Raw genomic sequence first — 17,214 nt, 5'->3', positions numbered from 1 at the left:
TTAACAACTAATTCACCTAACGATGCAAAAGAATTTAGACAATTTCGTCGGTTTTAAAAAACATTATTCAATTTTAAAGAACATAAATTCAGTTTTGCTCTTAATTGTAGATTATTTTTAGTTAATGCAAACCTTGGTATTCACGAAGTGTTAATTTCGTTTCAAGGTGATACGAAATATCGCGACAGAGTGATTTTGTAGCAGTCATTACTTCAGACCGCGTGGTTCAAGTCCTTGGCGGATCGTACCCTACTTTTGCTGCAATTTGCTACGTGTGATACATCCCACATCGGTTTAAGCCGTCATAAACGAGCCGTTTGCACAGCGATCGGATTAAAAATACCGACGTCAGAAAACGAAACGACTAACCGTAAAAGAATCAATGAAATTTTCTTGGCTGCTGAACAATAGTAGCTAGACTGCGGATGTTTATTCATTTATGGAAATTTAAAATAATTGAATGAATCACAGTTGCGCAGTAATATATAAAGAAATACAGAGAAAATCATAATTTATAATAACTAGGACGTCATAAAATTATAATAATTAGAAACATTTCATTTTCTTAATTTCATTTATAAAAATTTACATAAATATCCGCATTTACAGTAATATCGTTCGCCCTTGGAAAACCTTCTTTGTTATAAATTACCTACTTCTATGTTTCAATCATTTCCAAGAAGAATACAAATATCTAAGCACAGTCTCTGGTTTTAGAACAATGATTTCTTTCTCACGTTTCTAAGAATGCCGTGACGCTGCATAGTATGAATTTTATGCATTTATAAGGATATTCACAGTACAGAAGATAAAAACACTGCACGTCTATAAATCTGTAGTCTATAAAAATATACAGAATATCGAAAACAGATTATTTAATTAAAATAAATGTCTATTTAAAGTACACCTTTCAAATTACTATCATAAATATTTAATATTGCATAAAAATCTTCAGTCTAATGAGTTACAGTGAATGAAAATGATACCATCGAAACTTTAGCTGAAGTTCTAAGAAATAAGGAGATAAATTCAAATTATTTGATGCGATCGACGTGGGAAGTTTGAAATTATCTAGGTTGCCGAGAAAAGCTTCTTCGTAACAGAAACTGAAAGGCAATCTGTGCCTCGGTGATGGCTCGTCATATTTGGGGGAGGGGGTCAATCCCCTTTTACTCAATTACGTCATCTCTCAGACGATATTGTCGAGGCAAGTACACTTTCCAGCGAGCGGAGTCGTTAAACTTAACGGTGATCGTCACGAGAAAAAGTCCACGCAGTTGCTCGTTTCTATGAAACGAAGACGACTGCGGTCTCTATTCGTACTTAAATCGCACTCCGCACATAAATCCTGACCCTAGATAGTATTGCGCGGACAAATAATTGTACAGCAGGAAAATGGACCATCCGTCGCATTTTATCAAACGTTCATTCCCACTGGAATGGACAATGAAAAGATAAGCACGTCCTAAATTATGTATTGAAAATCGAGCAAATTAATTCTTACGTAGAATAACAAATTTATAATTTTGGATTAGTAATCGATCTGTCTGTTACTGAAACGACTGCGTACATCAAAGCCAGACGCTTGTTAATCCGGAATTCGCGAACGTATCCGGTTATTTTTACTGTTACACACGTGTCTCACGACGCTGGAGCTGTTCTATCTAAACCCGATTTCTTTTCTCTCGTTGCGTAAAAGAAAATGAATGATAAAACGTGCCTTTGTGTTCGCTGCACTGGTAGACTTCGCGTTACGTGACTGATTACCAAGTAATAGAACAAGGCTTCGAATCGTTTCAGCTAGTCTTCGGTTGTTTTGTTATTTAAACTTAGTTAAAAGTTGAAAGAGACGTAATGGAGCGAAGACGTGACGGTGTAACGCGCGTTAATAGAGATTCCATGCTCGAGGGAACACGATCATTAAGGAAGCGTCGTAAAAGGGGACGACGGGTCAAGTGGTAAGGAAATTATACGATGAATATTCGATAAGAGGGCGAATTCCATCGAGGCCTCCGCTAAATAGCAATTAGCAAACGGTGATGCGATTACCGGGAGGACGCGGGGCAGAAAGTGGCGTCGAGAAAGCGGCCTGTGACTAATACGCCCGTAAACACGATGCAAATGAACCGGCCATGCGAATCAGGGTGAATCGTATCAGACAAAATATTTGCTCGGCGAGCATCCACCCTTTTCCCTAAATGTACAATTACAGCACCGCTGTTCAACTGGCGGCACCACATTAATCTTTTTAAATAAACATCTGTACCAAACGAAATTAATAATTAAAATTAGAAACTTCAAATCATTCCTATGTTTTAAAGGCGAAGTATAAGACATACGTAGGAAATTAAAATGTAATAAAGATTCTATTCTTGAAAATATAATCCTATCCAAATAATAACAAATATTGATATAAACAATAAAATAAATTATTCCCCAAGAATCACGTCCACAAAGGACACTTTAGATTTAAATTTAGAATGAATTTAGCTTACTACTTCTAACTCTTGAACCGTGTCGTATAAATTAAAGTGTATAATTTCTGACTGAAATAGATTTCCCGTTCCGTGAACTCCGAAAAATGCAAATGACGATTTTCGTCGTGGGCGACAGGCTCTTTACACAGGTGAATAAACCGGCGGTAATATCTGTCGCTGTTCACGCTCGAACACGAATCATCTCTTGTTGAATCGTATCGTAGCCTATAAACACCGAGTACGAACTCCAAGAATATTTCTTTCGTGCTGTTTGCGAAGGCAACTGAACTGTAATGGAACAGCTCCCTTTTTCTTCACGTGTACGCGCTGTTTCGTAAACTAATTGCGAGATATTCCACCACGATTACGCAATCGGTACTCCAAAACGAAAAACAGGAGCGGTGATAAACTAATTAGTAGTTTCGGAGTTAGCTGATAGTTTTATTGGGACAGCAAGTCAAATACTAATTTCAATTAAGCAACGTTCGATTTCAAACAAGAATTTACAACGAGGGGAGTACCTAATTAATGTCCATCAACATCAACGCGCTAATGATTGAACTACGAATTTTTATGCAAAATAAAACGACCATGATATCCATTTACAAAAAAACGATACATATTTCTTTTACTGTTAAAAAATCATACAATANAATTTACTTTTCATTATTTAAATTGATATCACAAAAGTTTTACGTTCCATGCAAATTTGCAGTCCAATAATTACGTTTCAACGTTATTTTTTTTCCTTTCTTTAAAATCGATACTAAAAGTACTTCTCGTACGCCTCCGGAAAGTACGTAGGACGTAAGAAGCGAAACGCCTCGATCCAATCTCTATTATTCATCCTGAGGAACCAGAGCAAACTAATTACACGTTAACAAGCTTCAGCAATGCAACCCTGCCCGTAGAAACAGGAAGCAGAAACTCAGCCCGTTTTTCCTCGACGCTTGTTTCCTTTCGTTCGGTTCGATCGAAAACAAACGCTTTCTCGTCCCACCAGGCCAGACCACGTGGGAGCTAAACTTTGCACGTTCCACCAATATACGTAAATCGTAATTGATAAATTTCGTACGACGCGCGCGTCGAATAACGAGGGCAGGAAGTGATAGAAATAGAATGGCGATTACTCACCGGATCGGAGAGATAGGACTCCCACAACTCCCTAAGGTCGCTGCTTCCCACGTCGTAGAATTCCATGATCCTAAAAAGTTTGCTCGATCGTTCCTAGTGCCGTTCCGGACAGACGTTCGTCGTACAGTTCGCCCATGGATAAGAGGTATCAGAAGAACGCGAACGCGATCTCTCCTCGGAGATCCATTGTCTTCCAAGGATCCCGGCAGACCGATACGTTCTGAAGGTAAAACGATTCAAGTTGAATGAACGATCTTATACATACTAATTGGCTCGCCTTCCGCGTATTTGATTACGTTCGAGTCCAATTAACACGATCGGAAGTGCCGTTTCGGTAGTTTTCAACATAATTGAACATTTTCTTCCCTGTTTTATTTGGGTCAATGATAACTCTCAAGTTCTCTGGAATTTCTTTGATTCGACGATGATTGTACGCGCGGGGAAACCGGTAGAATGTGGACTGTAGTAATATACCGTTTGGCATTTAATACCTCCTGTTGTTTCACGTTTACAACGCGATGCAACGAGCCCGCTGGCAGCTCGTTGGACGCTGTAACGAGATCAATGGATCTGTCTCTATGGGTTAAACGTTCTCGCAAGCGGAAGAATGATCGAACCGGTTATAGAACGATTTAGACGAGCAATTCAAAAGCAATAAGAAAATTTCCCCCGGGTTCGTTAAAACAGATCAATTCATTTAATTAATACTCAACCAATTTTTTGACTATTTTCTACTTTCTTGATATTTTATATCTTGGTCTCATCGAACTTCACTACACGCTGGTAACACCATCACATATTATGAATGTTAATAAGTTGGCCTTATGTCAATAGGCGCGACACTAACGGGATGCTCTCCTGCAATTTTTATAACTCTACCACATTGCCCTCCTGAGACTCATACTTTCACTTACTGAGAAATGATACAATAAAATAATTCTAAAAGAATAGGAAAATTTTAATAAAGCTTATTATTGTTATTCAAATGATCGTTTGATAACATCTGGCTAACTTTTTTAATTGACTATCTGTACTAATTGCGGTACATTGTACACTTCAAACAAAATGGTAAGGTCAGGTATAAACCTTCTACCCTCGACGATACTAATTACCGGCTAGCACGTTGCACGCTCGTAATTGCGGTCATTAACAGCGTCAGGCATCGAGTTAAGTACACTGCACTCGGGATTAAAAGAAGCGTGAAAACGATACGGTATTTATTATACAAATGAATTATTATATAAATGAAAATACATACCGAGCTTCGAAGGTTGGTAAAAGTGACTAAATTTATTGAATTACAATAGAATCTCCGTTATACAAAAACCCAGTACATGAATATTCTATTATGAACATCTGTTATCTAAATATTCTATCAGGCATGGAGAACCTTTCCTAGTTGAGGGGCCAAATTATGGTTCTCTCTCCGAGTCAAAGACCGGAACCAATTATTAAGCAATTATTATACCTGGGACACTGCAAATGAAAATACATACGGATTTTCGGAAAAACAGGAGTAATACTTCTTTTTACGATACATTCTTCATCTTCATAAGTATGATATTAGAGTTATAGCTGCAGCAGTTCTTCTTTTATTTACAGATTGTAATAAAAAACAATTTACTAAATATTTCATGAGAAAATAATATTGTAAACTTGCGGCGGTTTCTCGTTGACAATGAGTCACAGTCTACGCAAGATGTGAATTGCTGCAGTTATCATTTATTTTCGCATACTCGCGACGACTTTTTCCGCTTTGATTGCCAATATCAATTCAGTTATATCAATCATCGTGGAAACGGTTTGTTAAAAGAACAGAGAATTTCAAATGAAATTTTGCAAACAGTTCTTTATATGTAGATTGGCACCTAATGTTTGCGCGGCGTATTTGCACAATTCTGGCAATTATCAGCAGCTGTGGGTGTACACTAGAGAAGTCTGTTATTCGGTCTGAAAGAACACGCTGCCGAACGTGCGTGAAAAAAGAACGATAAAACAGACACTGGATTCCCTCACGGTCTTTTCCTTTTTCTTTAGAAACGATTATCTTTCATAATGCCTAATCGGAGAAACATCCGTGTGACGGTCAACGTGATTCAAAACCGGATCTCATGGAAAAAATACAAGTGAGAGAAAACAATGTTTCGTTGCAGAAACGAGCTAAGCACCTGGATAAAAGTTTATTGGACAGGCATGTGCCTCCCGCACATCTCCGATCGATAAGAGAAACGAGATAATCAACCTGTATGTACAAATACACATACAGGCTGAATCAGTATGAAACGTCATTTAATGCTCATTCATTTCATTATTGAGGCTGAGAGAAGTACATACATTTGAATTTATGAGAAAGATACATTCATTCAATAATCTCCATCATATAACGACTTCATACACAGTACCGTTTAACAAAACGATTAAATAAACTATTATGTGTTACTTCTTACTGAGTCACTCTGTATATTGATTATATTGTGTTCTTGAAGATTGAAATTAAATTTCGAGCGATAAGATTACCATTTTTCATGCAAATGCGTGGCAACGTTTGAGATAAGAATTTGAGAAAAAAGTAATAGATACATATGTGAGCCACCCTCAAACCGAAAGGAAAGCGTCGCCCTCACCCGCATACGACTTCCACACAGCCGGTTCATTAAGATCTGTTTCACATTTCCTCCAAACACTTGCATGTCACGCTGTGTCCCATGAAATGTGTTTTCGATGTATCCACCCACGAAACGAGACGACAAACACAGAAGTAATTACGAAGATATCGCGTGGACGCGACGCGCGACAAATGATCGCATGTGTCCCCTAGTAATAATAAACGTAATATGAAGAAAGAATCGCACGGGTTTCTTTGCGAACAGGGTCACCACCCCCTGCCCCCGATTACTCGTTGATTCGATGTAATCGAGACGCACCAGATGGAACGGAGCGCACACCGGCTTTCGGTACGATACAACGTTCGAATGCACGCGCGTGCACGTGCACTCGCGAATGCAAAAGCGTGCGCGATAACGAACGGCCGGGTTCGGAGAAAAGGAAATCGACTCACCGATAGGAAAGAGCAGCGTGTAACCTCCGTTGGTACCGAGGACAAATCACTCAGGCGGAACTCGGAGGTAGAGAGAATTGCACAAAATAATCTTGAGCGTAGAGGCACAGCACTAATCGAACCGGAGCCCGCACTCTTCTACCATACGACGCACTGTTAGCAACCGAGACGCCAATGAACGCGCAGGAAATCGGGACAAGCGGGATCGATAGTAGACACCCGTACACCGGCGAGCGTGTCGTGCCGCCGATAGATTTCGCGGGACTGAAAGCTCTCTCCTGAAGGCCTAAAGCTCCGAGAAGTTCGAATCGCCCGGTGGCTAGTGCTTGACCCTCGATCGGTAAAGCGAACTTCCGTGTTCCGCGGGAAACAGAAAAGAAAACTGAGGCACGATACGCGCACGTTCACGTCCGCCGCGTAAATGCTGGTAAATGCGCCGACCGGTCGCACGTGCTGCGTCCGACACTTTCGGTACCATCGCTCGACCAATCGACGTGAACCACCTGTTACCAGCGTACTGAGCTTTCGCGAGCGGCGCGCTGCGCGCGCATACCAGAGCGCCGAAGCTTCGCGCGCAGCGCAATGCTAGTCCGGTTTGAAATCGTGTGAAAGAAATTCCCGGTATTTACGTGACCGCGTCAATGCTCTGACTGTGTCCTTGTTGTTTGCTTGTAAACTTCATAGAAATACGTGTAAGCAGTGAATTCTGTGAGTGGGAACGATTAGTGAGCAAATAAATCTGACATGTGCTGGACAATGGCTTCTACTCTAATTTAAAGTTGTGGTGATGGGCTTCAAGGTTATGCCGAAATTCCTGGACTTTCACTGTGAGTACATTATTTGATTTCATTTTGGATGAACTGTGAAGGTTATGTATTGTTTTGCTTGATAGTAGATTGCGAAAGGGAATGTGAGGTTGTCAAATGGATGTTTATAAAATGAATTAAAATTTGATAGGCTATCATGTTGTCGAATTTGTAGTGCGTCGATCACTTACTTTATTTTATGCTAAGAAGCTGTTATAACATAGGAAACAGGTGGAATTTAAATTATAAACATCGTGATTACATTGGCATTCAATTGAGAGAACGACAAGATTGGCGGTCCCTTTCAAAAGTTCGAAGGCAACTTAAAGTATAGGATTGAGATCCGAGGATAATTACGATAAATACGATAATTATTATAATATCAATTTGTGGAAGATATGATTACATTTATTAACAAAGCGATTACATCTTTAGAGTTCGTGTTTACACAGCCTACATACAGAATTTTCGTGATTTACATACTTGAAACAATCGCAAACTGAGAGTGAAGTAAAATATGGAGTTCCAATTGAACCCCTAACATTCTATCCAGGGTTGCAGATTTTTTAATTACCGCATTAACAATTAACGATTAAATTCGTCTAAGTCTCAATCGACAATTCGGGTATTCTTTAATTAATAATTAAAATTCAATCGTTAATTCGAATTTCTATGAATTAGTTTTTATTACGCTAATTAAATAATTTTAATTCTTAATTAGGGTTATCCGAATCGAAAACTAAACGTTAATTGCTAATTGGTGTTCAATCGAATTAAAGATTTCATCATTTATCTACAACCCTAATTCTATGTAACATTAAAATACAGCTACCTACCCTTCTTAAGAGATAGATATCACGTGGATAAAAATCTGACTATACAAAAAATATTCGTCTCCTCTATATATCTATATTAGTTCATCATTATTTACATGATTAGGCAAACTTCAATATTTTCGATCGTTCAGCGCATATTTTTACTGCATAGCATTCACAATAAGTAACATATCATACATAATAATCTAAGTGCGAATTATGTATCCTACATTCTTTTAAGTGAGCGAGGAAATAAAATTGTGGATATTTATTTTACTCTCAAGCTGCATACTATTTTCCATTGCTTAATAATAGACAATATTTTGATAATACCATGTTAAGCGATGGAATCATCCACTATTTATTTATAAACAGAATTCGGTAAATGGGAGTAGTTAAAATACAGCAAAGCGTGAGGTAATGTTTGAACGCGTGTCTACGAAAATAATTTTCTTTAATACGAGGTAGATTTTCAAGCATGTTCTTTATTTGGAGATTAATTGTACATCATGCCACTATTGTGCCCACGCCAGTAAAAAATTATATTCTCGCCAATCATAATTTATCTTGTTCCGACCTCTAAATGTATTTATACTTTTTATCAGGTACAATACAAGGCTGAACAAAATATGATTATGTAATCCTTCGTTCTCTGTAAATCTCTAAAAAGATACCATTTGTTTTACAAGTTACAAGTATTCCCAAACTTCACCTACTTTACCAAAATATCTTTTTTCTCGTTTCTCTTCGACTGGGTAAGGCGAATGATGAAACATTTATAATCATTATAAAACATTTCGTACATAACTTCGTAAACAAAACGAAACTGATACGTAAAGATTGTGCAACAAACAGTTACGTAGAATGTTAACGAATACATCCTTCGAACGTTACGAATCTGCATACGTAGATAATCTCATCTTCAAACACAAAAATGAGAGAAATAAGGTATAAGAAGAACGCATAATGCAATAATAGGAACACAATTTTTCAACTCATTCTTCGTAACGATTATACATGGATGTATCTATAGATGATGAAAATAATGCATCGTTCCTTCTCGTGTCGCAGAAACATATATATATAGGACACTCGAAAGAAATAAACGGTGATTAAAAAAAGGAAAAGAAAAGAGGATTGAAAAGTACAACAACGCGGTGTCACGCGACAATATCCAACATAGAATATACGTATTTAACAACGTGTGAAATAAACGCGGCTATTAAAACTCCCTCTTCAAAGCAGACCTCAATAACGCACTGCGCATCGATGTCACGAGTTTTTCGAGCTCCTCGACTTTCATCTTTAATATCCTGTTGTCCCTCTCCAACTCGTTCGCCTTCACCGCCATCTCCGTCTCCTTCGCTTTCTTGTTCATCCTCGACTTCCTCGACGCTTCGTTGTTCTTCTCCCTTGACTCCCGATAGTGTGAAACGAACGAATGATCATCCGAATCGCTGTCAATGGTGTTATACCGTCTTCGCGCCGGTTTCTCGCGTTTTACTTTAGTATACGGTTTCTCTACTTTAGTGGTAACAGACCTCCTCGGCCGTTCGGTTCTCCGAGTGCTTACAACAGGAGTTTCTGTAGTCGTGGACGTTACCATCGACGTTGTTGATACCCCCGAACATTCTTGCATGACGGCGTCCTCCTCCGTTTTTACCTTAACGGTGGTTTCTGGTAAGGTCGTCGACAATTTCGAAGATGACGACCACGGTTTCGATACTATTGAAGAATCTGTTGAAACGCTGCCTTCTGGAGAACGCATCTCATCCTAAAATATGTATTCCATTAGTTGTGCGATTATTTATTGATCGAATGTTGTCAACGATCGGGTATAATCGAGTTCTTCTAAAATTCGTGATAAATAATTCAATAACGTACACGATTAATTAACAATTGTTCTAGTTTTTATACATGGGAAGTCGATTAGTGTCCCCGGTCATTGGACCATTAATTATACGTGTCAACTCACATCGCAAAGGTACGACAATAAATCGAATGTATCCGAGCCGGTTGTTTCAACCGTTCGTAACATATCCCACGTTTCACGTTGATTCTCAGTCGGATCGAAATTAATCGGACAAGTATCGTTCAAATCAATCTCCCCTATCTGATACCTGGATTGGAATGGTGCGCTAATGTTCGTATTGGTTTCCATCGTTCTGTTTGAGCTTGTGTTTTCTGTTACTGTCGTTCCTTTTGATATCTTCAACCACAAATTGGACGTGCTTGACACTGTATAACTATTTTCCTTGTCCTGTTTGCTAGTTACGTTTAATGTTGGTTGCAAGTTGTGAGAATTATCACTTGAATGTTCGGTTGTCTCAGCTGTATTCATTTTCGTGCTCCACTTTAATACCCCCTCTTCTGACGACAAACCACTCTTACCCTCGTATTTCGTACCTAAAACACACAGCGCCGTACAATTAATAATCTTCTGTAAAAATTAACATTATTAATTCCGTTATTATCAAGAAATGTGTGGATGTCGTTTGTACTCACCTGATAGTTTAAAAGTAGGAGATTCACCTGTAGGAAAATCGCAATGACCCTGGAACGGATCCATTATGCACCAACCACTTAAGTCCTGAAAGTTCTCCTCCCATGTGGAGGATGCTGTTTTGTCCTCGGCCTTCGGCACGGTTGTTTTTGGCTGCGGGAACACCCATGGCTCTTGTAGCAATTCGGTTTCCATGGTCGGTGTTAGCAAAGGAACTGTATCCATTGTTGAGGATTCTTCCTCGAGCGGCCACGATCTCACGCCACGAGAAGCAGATGACGGGCGCGACTGACGGTTGCATGGCTTTGATACCTAGAATTTCATTTCTTTAAATTTTTTTATCAACATTTTTTGGGTAATCGTACAGTCGGCCGATATGTAACAGAACACGTACGTTAAACACGCCTCCTGTCTCAAATGAAATGTTGCTGGCCGTTGGGCGTTCGTAAACAGGAGGGATTTTGGATACCTGTGAAAGAAATCGTTCACGTTGTTATGTGCTCTTCGGTGAGACAATCAAAGACACGAGTGTACAACGTCTTCTGAGATCGAACAACGTTTTAGTGACATTTTTACTTAGGTTTTAAAGAAAAACAGTGATTAATATTTTTGTGCGCACTACAAAATAGAAAACTTTTTTAACATTGGTTTAAACAATTCCATTTTCTTTGGAAGGTCTGATTCATTACGTAATATGTAAAAAATTACGTCAGAATCTCGAAGAAATAAGAAAGGGACATACTTTTTAACTTTTTTATTTGGGTCTCCAATAAAAATTGGGCCTCAAATAATGAAAGAAAATTAAGCTGTTCGATCCAACATTAAAAAGGTATTCCCTTTTGAAACGTGTCTAAATATTAATTGGACAATATCCGAATGACGTTTCTATCCACTCGTGTCTTCAATTATCAAAATTCTTATGGTCGAATCCAGTAAAGGCAATAATTAAAACACACATTAATTGCTGATATTAATCTTATATAAACATGTAGATACTGTGTATCAATAATCCCATCTATAAAACCTGATTACATCGTTAAAAAAGAATACTAATTTATCATGATAACGGAGTTAATATTTCTGCGAAAAGATAAAACAATCACGCACGTTTTCGAGATCGTATCAATTTTTATTAAACACGATAAACCATAATTGTGTTCAATGCGGCAAACAAGACTTTTAGAGACGGGATTAATTTTGTTAGTTGCTTACGCAAAAATAATACCATTGTAAATAATCTGAAACAAAATAAAAATAAACCTTTTTAGAGAAACAGTGAAGGAAATGGGCCAATGTAAACCAGATAAAATAAAAGTAGTGCTACCAATCTGTAACATAAAATCATAGTGAGGGTGTTAGTACAGCGTATGTATATACATAGATGCATTAAAAGAAGCATTATAATTTGCGCGATCGATCGAGGCGCAAAAAATATTTTTCTATTATCGTGCGCACATGCACGTACTAACATCTACGCGTAGGAAATCGATCGTGATAGAACATTACCAATAATTACTTATCAGTCCGCGAATACTGAACGTTAGTCAGTGAAATGCGAGCAACAGATATACCTAGCGGAGGACCGCAGATGTGTTCGTGCTCGAATCGCATGATTACGCTATCGAACGGGAACCGAGCGCTCCCGCAAACGCAACAGCCACGTTTCATTATCGTTACGTCTGTTACCTTTACATTTTTACTTTTTTTCATTATTGAACGAGTAATCGGTAAATGTCCGTTTTACGTCGCCGACGAACGCTCCGTTACGTAATGCGTTTAGACACCGACGCATGTGACTGGGAATTTTCTTAAACCGGCTTACGTCGGTCGCCCGGTTCGGTACATTCGTCGCGACCACGTCGAATTGGCGCAGAAACCGGGTGTCGCGTGGTACCGCTCGCAACTCGAAATATACGGAATGACTCGGAACTTTCTGGAATAACTATATGTATTTTCTGTTCTACGTTGTGTATTAACGCGAGATAGGTATACGTATAGACGAGGTAACCGCGCGGCTCCGATCGATTCGCTCGTTTTGCCGCGGCGTAATTCTCGCCGTGTCGGTTGCTGTCGCGTTGCCGCAATAAAAAACGGACGGAATTAACTCCGATCCGAAAGCCCAATTATGTAATGCGATTAGAACCGATGATAGACTTGGTACGCGGAACTGAAGGCGTAGAAGAACGAGTTTTGAAATTTGAATTTGTTACTTACCCTCCCTGACACGATCGGTGTTGTACCTTCCACTTGGAACGCGAGAACTGTTTTACGTAACGACGATTTCTGGTTGCCGGCGAGAAACGTTCTCAATACGTTCGTTCGACGGTTCGCAGAGTAAAGGACACTTTCGATCCGCTTCGCACTCGCGCAAGTCACCGACTATTCTCCGCGGAATGCGATCTGGAACGTCGGTAGTGCGGGATTAAACACGTCACCGTGAACCGTCGGGTTGCGCGTTGGTTGAATGGATCGCGGCGTACCCGCGTCATCGCGGGCCAATCGCTACGCGGCTGAGGTCATCGGCGGCCAATTGCTGCAGGGAAACGCTGCAGTGGGAAAAATTGACACGTCATTCTGAGAATTTCGTGGGGACCAGTCGATATCCGAACTTTCTCATTTTTTACTTATTTGCCCTTAAGAGGGAATTCATTAATATATGTCGTGGAACGATTCGCGATCATTTCTCGATTTAGATATTGAATCGATTCTCATAGGGGTGGGGCGGAAAGTTACTAAATACTTTTGGTAACATCGTAGTCTCATGTAAAAACGGTGACCATTGCTAAGTCGTAGGAGGAATGTTACGTGACCGTGACCGTTACGTAAAATTCGCATTCCTTCTCTTTTGCGGAATGCGTCTTATCCCGGAATGTGTACGTCGCATTTATGATGATGCAACGTTATCGTTCGAGTGAATCAATTGCGCGAGGAATTATGTATAACATATTGCTAGATGGAGTTGACAGCTCGTGTTACGTGTTCGATGCGCGGATGGCGGCACAAGTCGATTGTAAAAATAGATACCGTTTGATACTACGCACAAATTAAAGTCATATATTCAAATATTTCAAGTCTTACGATCAGATTCTTATTTTATTCATGATAGCAAACAGTTTCTGAAATAAAAATCGTTCAGAAGCGTTACAGATTATCGAAACAATAAACTATCCTCTTGACGTAACATTCAGTCCACTCCTGTCTCCGAATTCAACCAGCCAAGCACCCAAATATATTCCACTAATATAAACCAGAATGTGATTAATAAGAAGGGAATTACTGAACCGAACCGTAGAAACCTAACAGTGAAAAAAGAATAAATACACGCAGGACCCATGCATAGAACAGATTCCGCAGATTTCACTCAACGCGTTAAGGTAAAGGCGAGTTTAGGTTCGCCACTTTGGAATCCCGAATGATTCATCCAAATCAATTCAGTAAAAGTACTGTATATAAAATCTTCCATTCTACTTAGTCGCTTCGGATAAAATGCAGATGAGAATATCTGTACACTGGACTTTTACATTGGATGAATCATTTGTAATCCGGGATGCACATACGAAGTGGTAAGTCTAAATTCTCGTTTAACGCGATAATTATAGTAATTATGAAACAACAACGAAGAGAATAAACGGTCGGTTTTTTCAGCGTCTGTTAGAGCTGATGACATACGAAGCCGCAGAAGGTACATGAATCACGGGAGACCGTTTATAAATTAGTAGCTTTTATATAATATTAGCGTTTGACCTGTTATATAATTTTACCATTTTTCACGATTCTCTCGAACGACAGAATCGAACTCCGAAAATGAGGAATATTTTATCAGCTCCGACGAATCAGATACCGACAGCGACGATAACGAACACTACTCTGATGATGAACGAAATATTGAGAATAACACGATTTTTCACTTAAACAAATTCTACGCCGATCACGCGGACAACACGCCGAGACACTTACCTCCAAGGACGCGTAACATCGAATTCCGTGAGAAGATCTACAGAGTGATCCCCCTGAAGTTGGACGAGAGGATCTTTAATACAGTTTCATCGAACGATAAAATCTCATCCGATCTAAGGCGAAATGGATAATAAAAAAGTGGACGGTGTCTCGTAATACATTTTATTAATAAAAAAAGAAAACAACCGTTGTTAAAGTTTTTACAATGTAAGTGGAGAACCTGTTCGTAGGCGTTAATTCAATGTACATTTGTTCATTTCACATCTTTTGATTTGTCCCCCGCGTTAGCCGCCTACGCATTTTATATTACAACGAGTGTGATACACAATATTATCTATAGTAACAAAATATGAGTTCGCTTATGTATAAAAGGAGGGGGTGGGGGAAGAGAAGATTATATTAACATACATGCACACACTTTTGCTCTCTTTCTTTCTCTCTCTTTCTCTCTCATTTTCCCGTTCCCTCTTACGTCAAGGCGAGCAGAGAAAAGGAGAGAGAGGTACATAAAAAGTTAATCGATAGAAAAAAGTCCTTAACTATATAGTTGGTATTATAAATTACAAAAAATTACAATCTCGCGCTTGTGTATATGTATAGTCTTTCTCATTCTCGATATTCGTCGATCTAACTGCGAGCGCCGAAACAACGATCTCACCTGATCGATGGATCGTCGTTCCAGGACTCGATCACGTCTCTAGCCTAGATGTGTTCTAGCATTTATCAGCACTTTTAATTATCGTACACGTCGCGTACACGCGTTCGAGACCGGCCCTTGGAGCTCAATTTTCGTTCCTCGCTCCTCGAACCGTTGAACTTGACCGGCGCTGCGCCGCGGCGTCTGGGAATAATAAATAAATTGGTCTCTCGACGATGGGGCGACGCCTCTTTATGGTTCGCGTGACAGGGACGTCGACATTTTTCTTCCGTCTTCGTATTCTACAACGGTAGAATGTTGATTACTTATTATAGTCACTGACCCTCGCTGTCGCTGTCGCTTTTGTCTGCAAAAATATATTTGTGCGCCTCGTTAGGACCTCTTTCCTTCGTATACCAAGTCTTTTTATCCATGAGCGGAGAAGAGTTTTTTTACGAAATGACTCGTTTGCATCGTAAAACAGAAAATTCGGATCTTCGAGTTGAGAAAGTAACAAGATATTATTTGTTTCATGATTGTAGTTTTCGAGGACAGATTACAATTTCTGTATCACTACATTTACAAATATATTAGTAATTACAAATTACTAATAGTGTCAAGGCGAACCCAACGACATATTGCGACTTGACTTACATGATGATTGTTACATGATGGATGTTACATGAAACTATCTCGTAAATTATATAACGCACATGTCGGAATCAAATACTAATAGAGTCCTATTTAGGGGCTAGACTCCACATCTGTGCAATAAGGCATTATCCGTAAAACGACGAAAATTTAGGAAAGTCATGTGACTACTTTAATCCCTTAAATATATTTGAAACAGTGCAATCCTGGCAGATATTTCATTCTTTTTATTACTCACCTTTCTTGCCAGGATAAGCGTGACGTTTCAGTCTATCGTAAAGATCGTCTTTCGTGCCGTAAATACTAGCGTTCGAACGAGCGAGACTGTTCATCTTGCCATTATGAAGACTCTCTGAAAAGAGACGTGACATGAAAATCGTGAAACACGAATCGCGAGGTAGTCGCCGTCTTCTCTATTTTCACTTACCTTTCATGTAGGTCTCGTTGTAAAAATTGGGCATTTCCCAGCCGTCTTCTTCGTCGTCGTAATAGTGAGCATAGGTGCTGTGATGTGACGGTGCTATGGATTCCGCGTACGGCGTAGGCGCGCCGTAATAAAAGTTCACTTGCGATCCGTTTTGATCAGTAGCTGGTGTTAACATCTTCTTAGGTTCCTTCTTTCTGGAAGCTCTGTGTAAAGAGAAATTCATTTTAAATAAATGAGTAAATAAAATTAGTTTATTCTATAAAAATTATATAAAAATACGCAGTCTATTATTGACGCGTTATATAATTGATATTGAACATACCTGACACAGATCATCCATACGAGAAGAACGACAAAGATGATTAAGATAACTCCACCTGCGATGCCGCCGGTGATGTAGAAGAATTCTGATTTCTCGGTACACCGTTTGCCAGTAAAACTGCCGCTACATCTGCAGGAAGGTTGTCCCCGCGAGTCTTTCAGGCACACACCCTCATTGTCGCAGTAATCCATACAGACGTCTGTGCACTCCGTTCCGGTTCCGTTGTATCCGGGCTTGCACTCGCACTTGAAATCGCTCGTTTCCGGTATCAGGAGACAATAGGCGTTCGCGTCGCAGTGCATTTCCGCGTCGCTCGTCTCGCACGGGTTCGTGCAATCCGCTTTGCTAGTCTAATAATAATTATTATCAAATTAAAGATCAGATAGATTCAAAGTAAGATGCAATGAGTCTCATTAGTATTCGGACA

The 17,214-nt window shown here is 39.4% G+C and overlaps 4 protein-coding genes across 10 annotated transcripts in view; 1 reads left to right on the top strand and 3 right to left on the bottom strand.

Annotated features, from left to right (window-relative positions):
* The window catches only part of CrebA (Cyclic-AMP response element binding protein A), a 30,129-nt gene extending 22,999 nt beyond the window's left edge, over positions 1–7,130 (bottom strand). The window contains exons 1-3 of one of the 2 annotated variants that reach the window (XM_026810791.1): positions 6,670–7,130; positions 6,236–6,425; positions 3,612–3,831 (exon numbers count right to left, since the gene is read on the bottom strand). In XM_026810791.1, the coding sequence (XP_026666592.1) occupies positions 3,612–3,677 (66 nt within the window). In that variant the 5' untranslated portion in view covers positions 3,678–3,831; positions 6,236–6,425; positions 6,670–7,130. The remainder of the gene's footprint in view (positions 1–3,611; positions 3,832–6,235; positions 6,426–6,669) is intronic. The other variant, XM_018037817.2, reaches the window with a different exon arrangement.
* A 731-nt stretch (positions 7,131–7,861) lies between these two features.
* Positions 7,862–13,545, bottom strand: LOC108632835 (uncharacterized). Its single transcript, XM_026810812.1, has 7 exons — positions 13,527–13,545; positions 13,008–13,098; positions 12,118–12,121; positions 11,188–11,262; positions 10,796–11,105; positions 10,266–10,696; positions 7,862–10,064 (listed from the first exon to the last, which is right to left on the bottom strand). Exons 1-7 carry the CDS (start codon positions 13,543–13,545, stop codon positions 9,513–9,515), a joined length of 1,482 nt encoding a protein of 493 aa, XP_026666613.1. The 3' UTR covers positions 7,862–9,512.
* On the top strand, positions 13,369–15,167 carry LOC108632909 (uncharacterized). 5 transcript variants are annotated; one of them, XM_018037780.2, is made up of 3 exons: positions 13,369–14,167; positions 14,439–14,475; positions 14,583–15,167. In XM_018037780.2, exons 1-3 carry the CDS (start codon positions 14,126–14,128, stop codon positions 14,879–14,881), a joined length of 378 nt encoding a protein of 125 aa, XP_017893269.1. In that variant the 5' UTR covers positions 13,369–14,125; the 3' UTR covers positions 14,882–15,167. The 5 variants fall into 5 exon arrangements, with proteins under 5 accessions (XP_017893269.1, XP_026666594.1, XP_026666593.1 ...); XM_026810793.1 differs by having other exon boundaries at positions 13,371–14,167; positions 14,393–14,475; XM_026810792.1 differs by having other exon boundaries at positions 13,371–14,167; positions 14,266–14,475.
* uif (sushi, von Willebrand factor type A, EGF and pentraxin domain-containing protein uif) overlaps positions 14,897–17,214 on the bottom strand; it is a 41,323-nt gene continuing 39,005 nt past the window's right edge. Inside the window, exons 34-37 of one of the 2 annotated variants that reach the window (XM_018037779.2) lie at positions 16,788–17,137; positions 16,466–16,668; positions 16,277–16,390; positions 14,897–15,754 (exon numbers count right to left, since the gene is read on the bottom strand). In XM_018037779.2, the coding sequence (XP_017893268.1) occupies positions 15,723–15,754; positions 16,277–16,390; positions 16,466–16,668; positions 16,788–17,137 (699 nt within the window). In that variant the 3' untranslated portion in view covers positions 14,897–15,722. The remainder of the gene's footprint in view (positions 15,755–16,276; positions 16,391–16,465; positions 16,669–16,787; positions 17,138–17,214) is intronic. The other variant, XM_026810785.1, reaches the window with a different exon arrangement.

This window comes from Ceratina calcarata, unplaced genomic scaffold, assembly GCF_001652005.2.
Source record: "Ceratina calcarata isolate Rehan_Ccalc_2016 unplaced genomic scaffold, ASM165200v1 scaffold178.2, whole genome shotgun sequence".
Classification (NCBI taxonomy): domain Eukaryota; kingdom Metazoa; phylum Arthropoda; class Insecta; order Hymenoptera; family Apidae; genus Ceratina; species Ceratina calcarata.
This window is presented reverse-complemented; position numbering and strand designations above follow the sequence as displayed.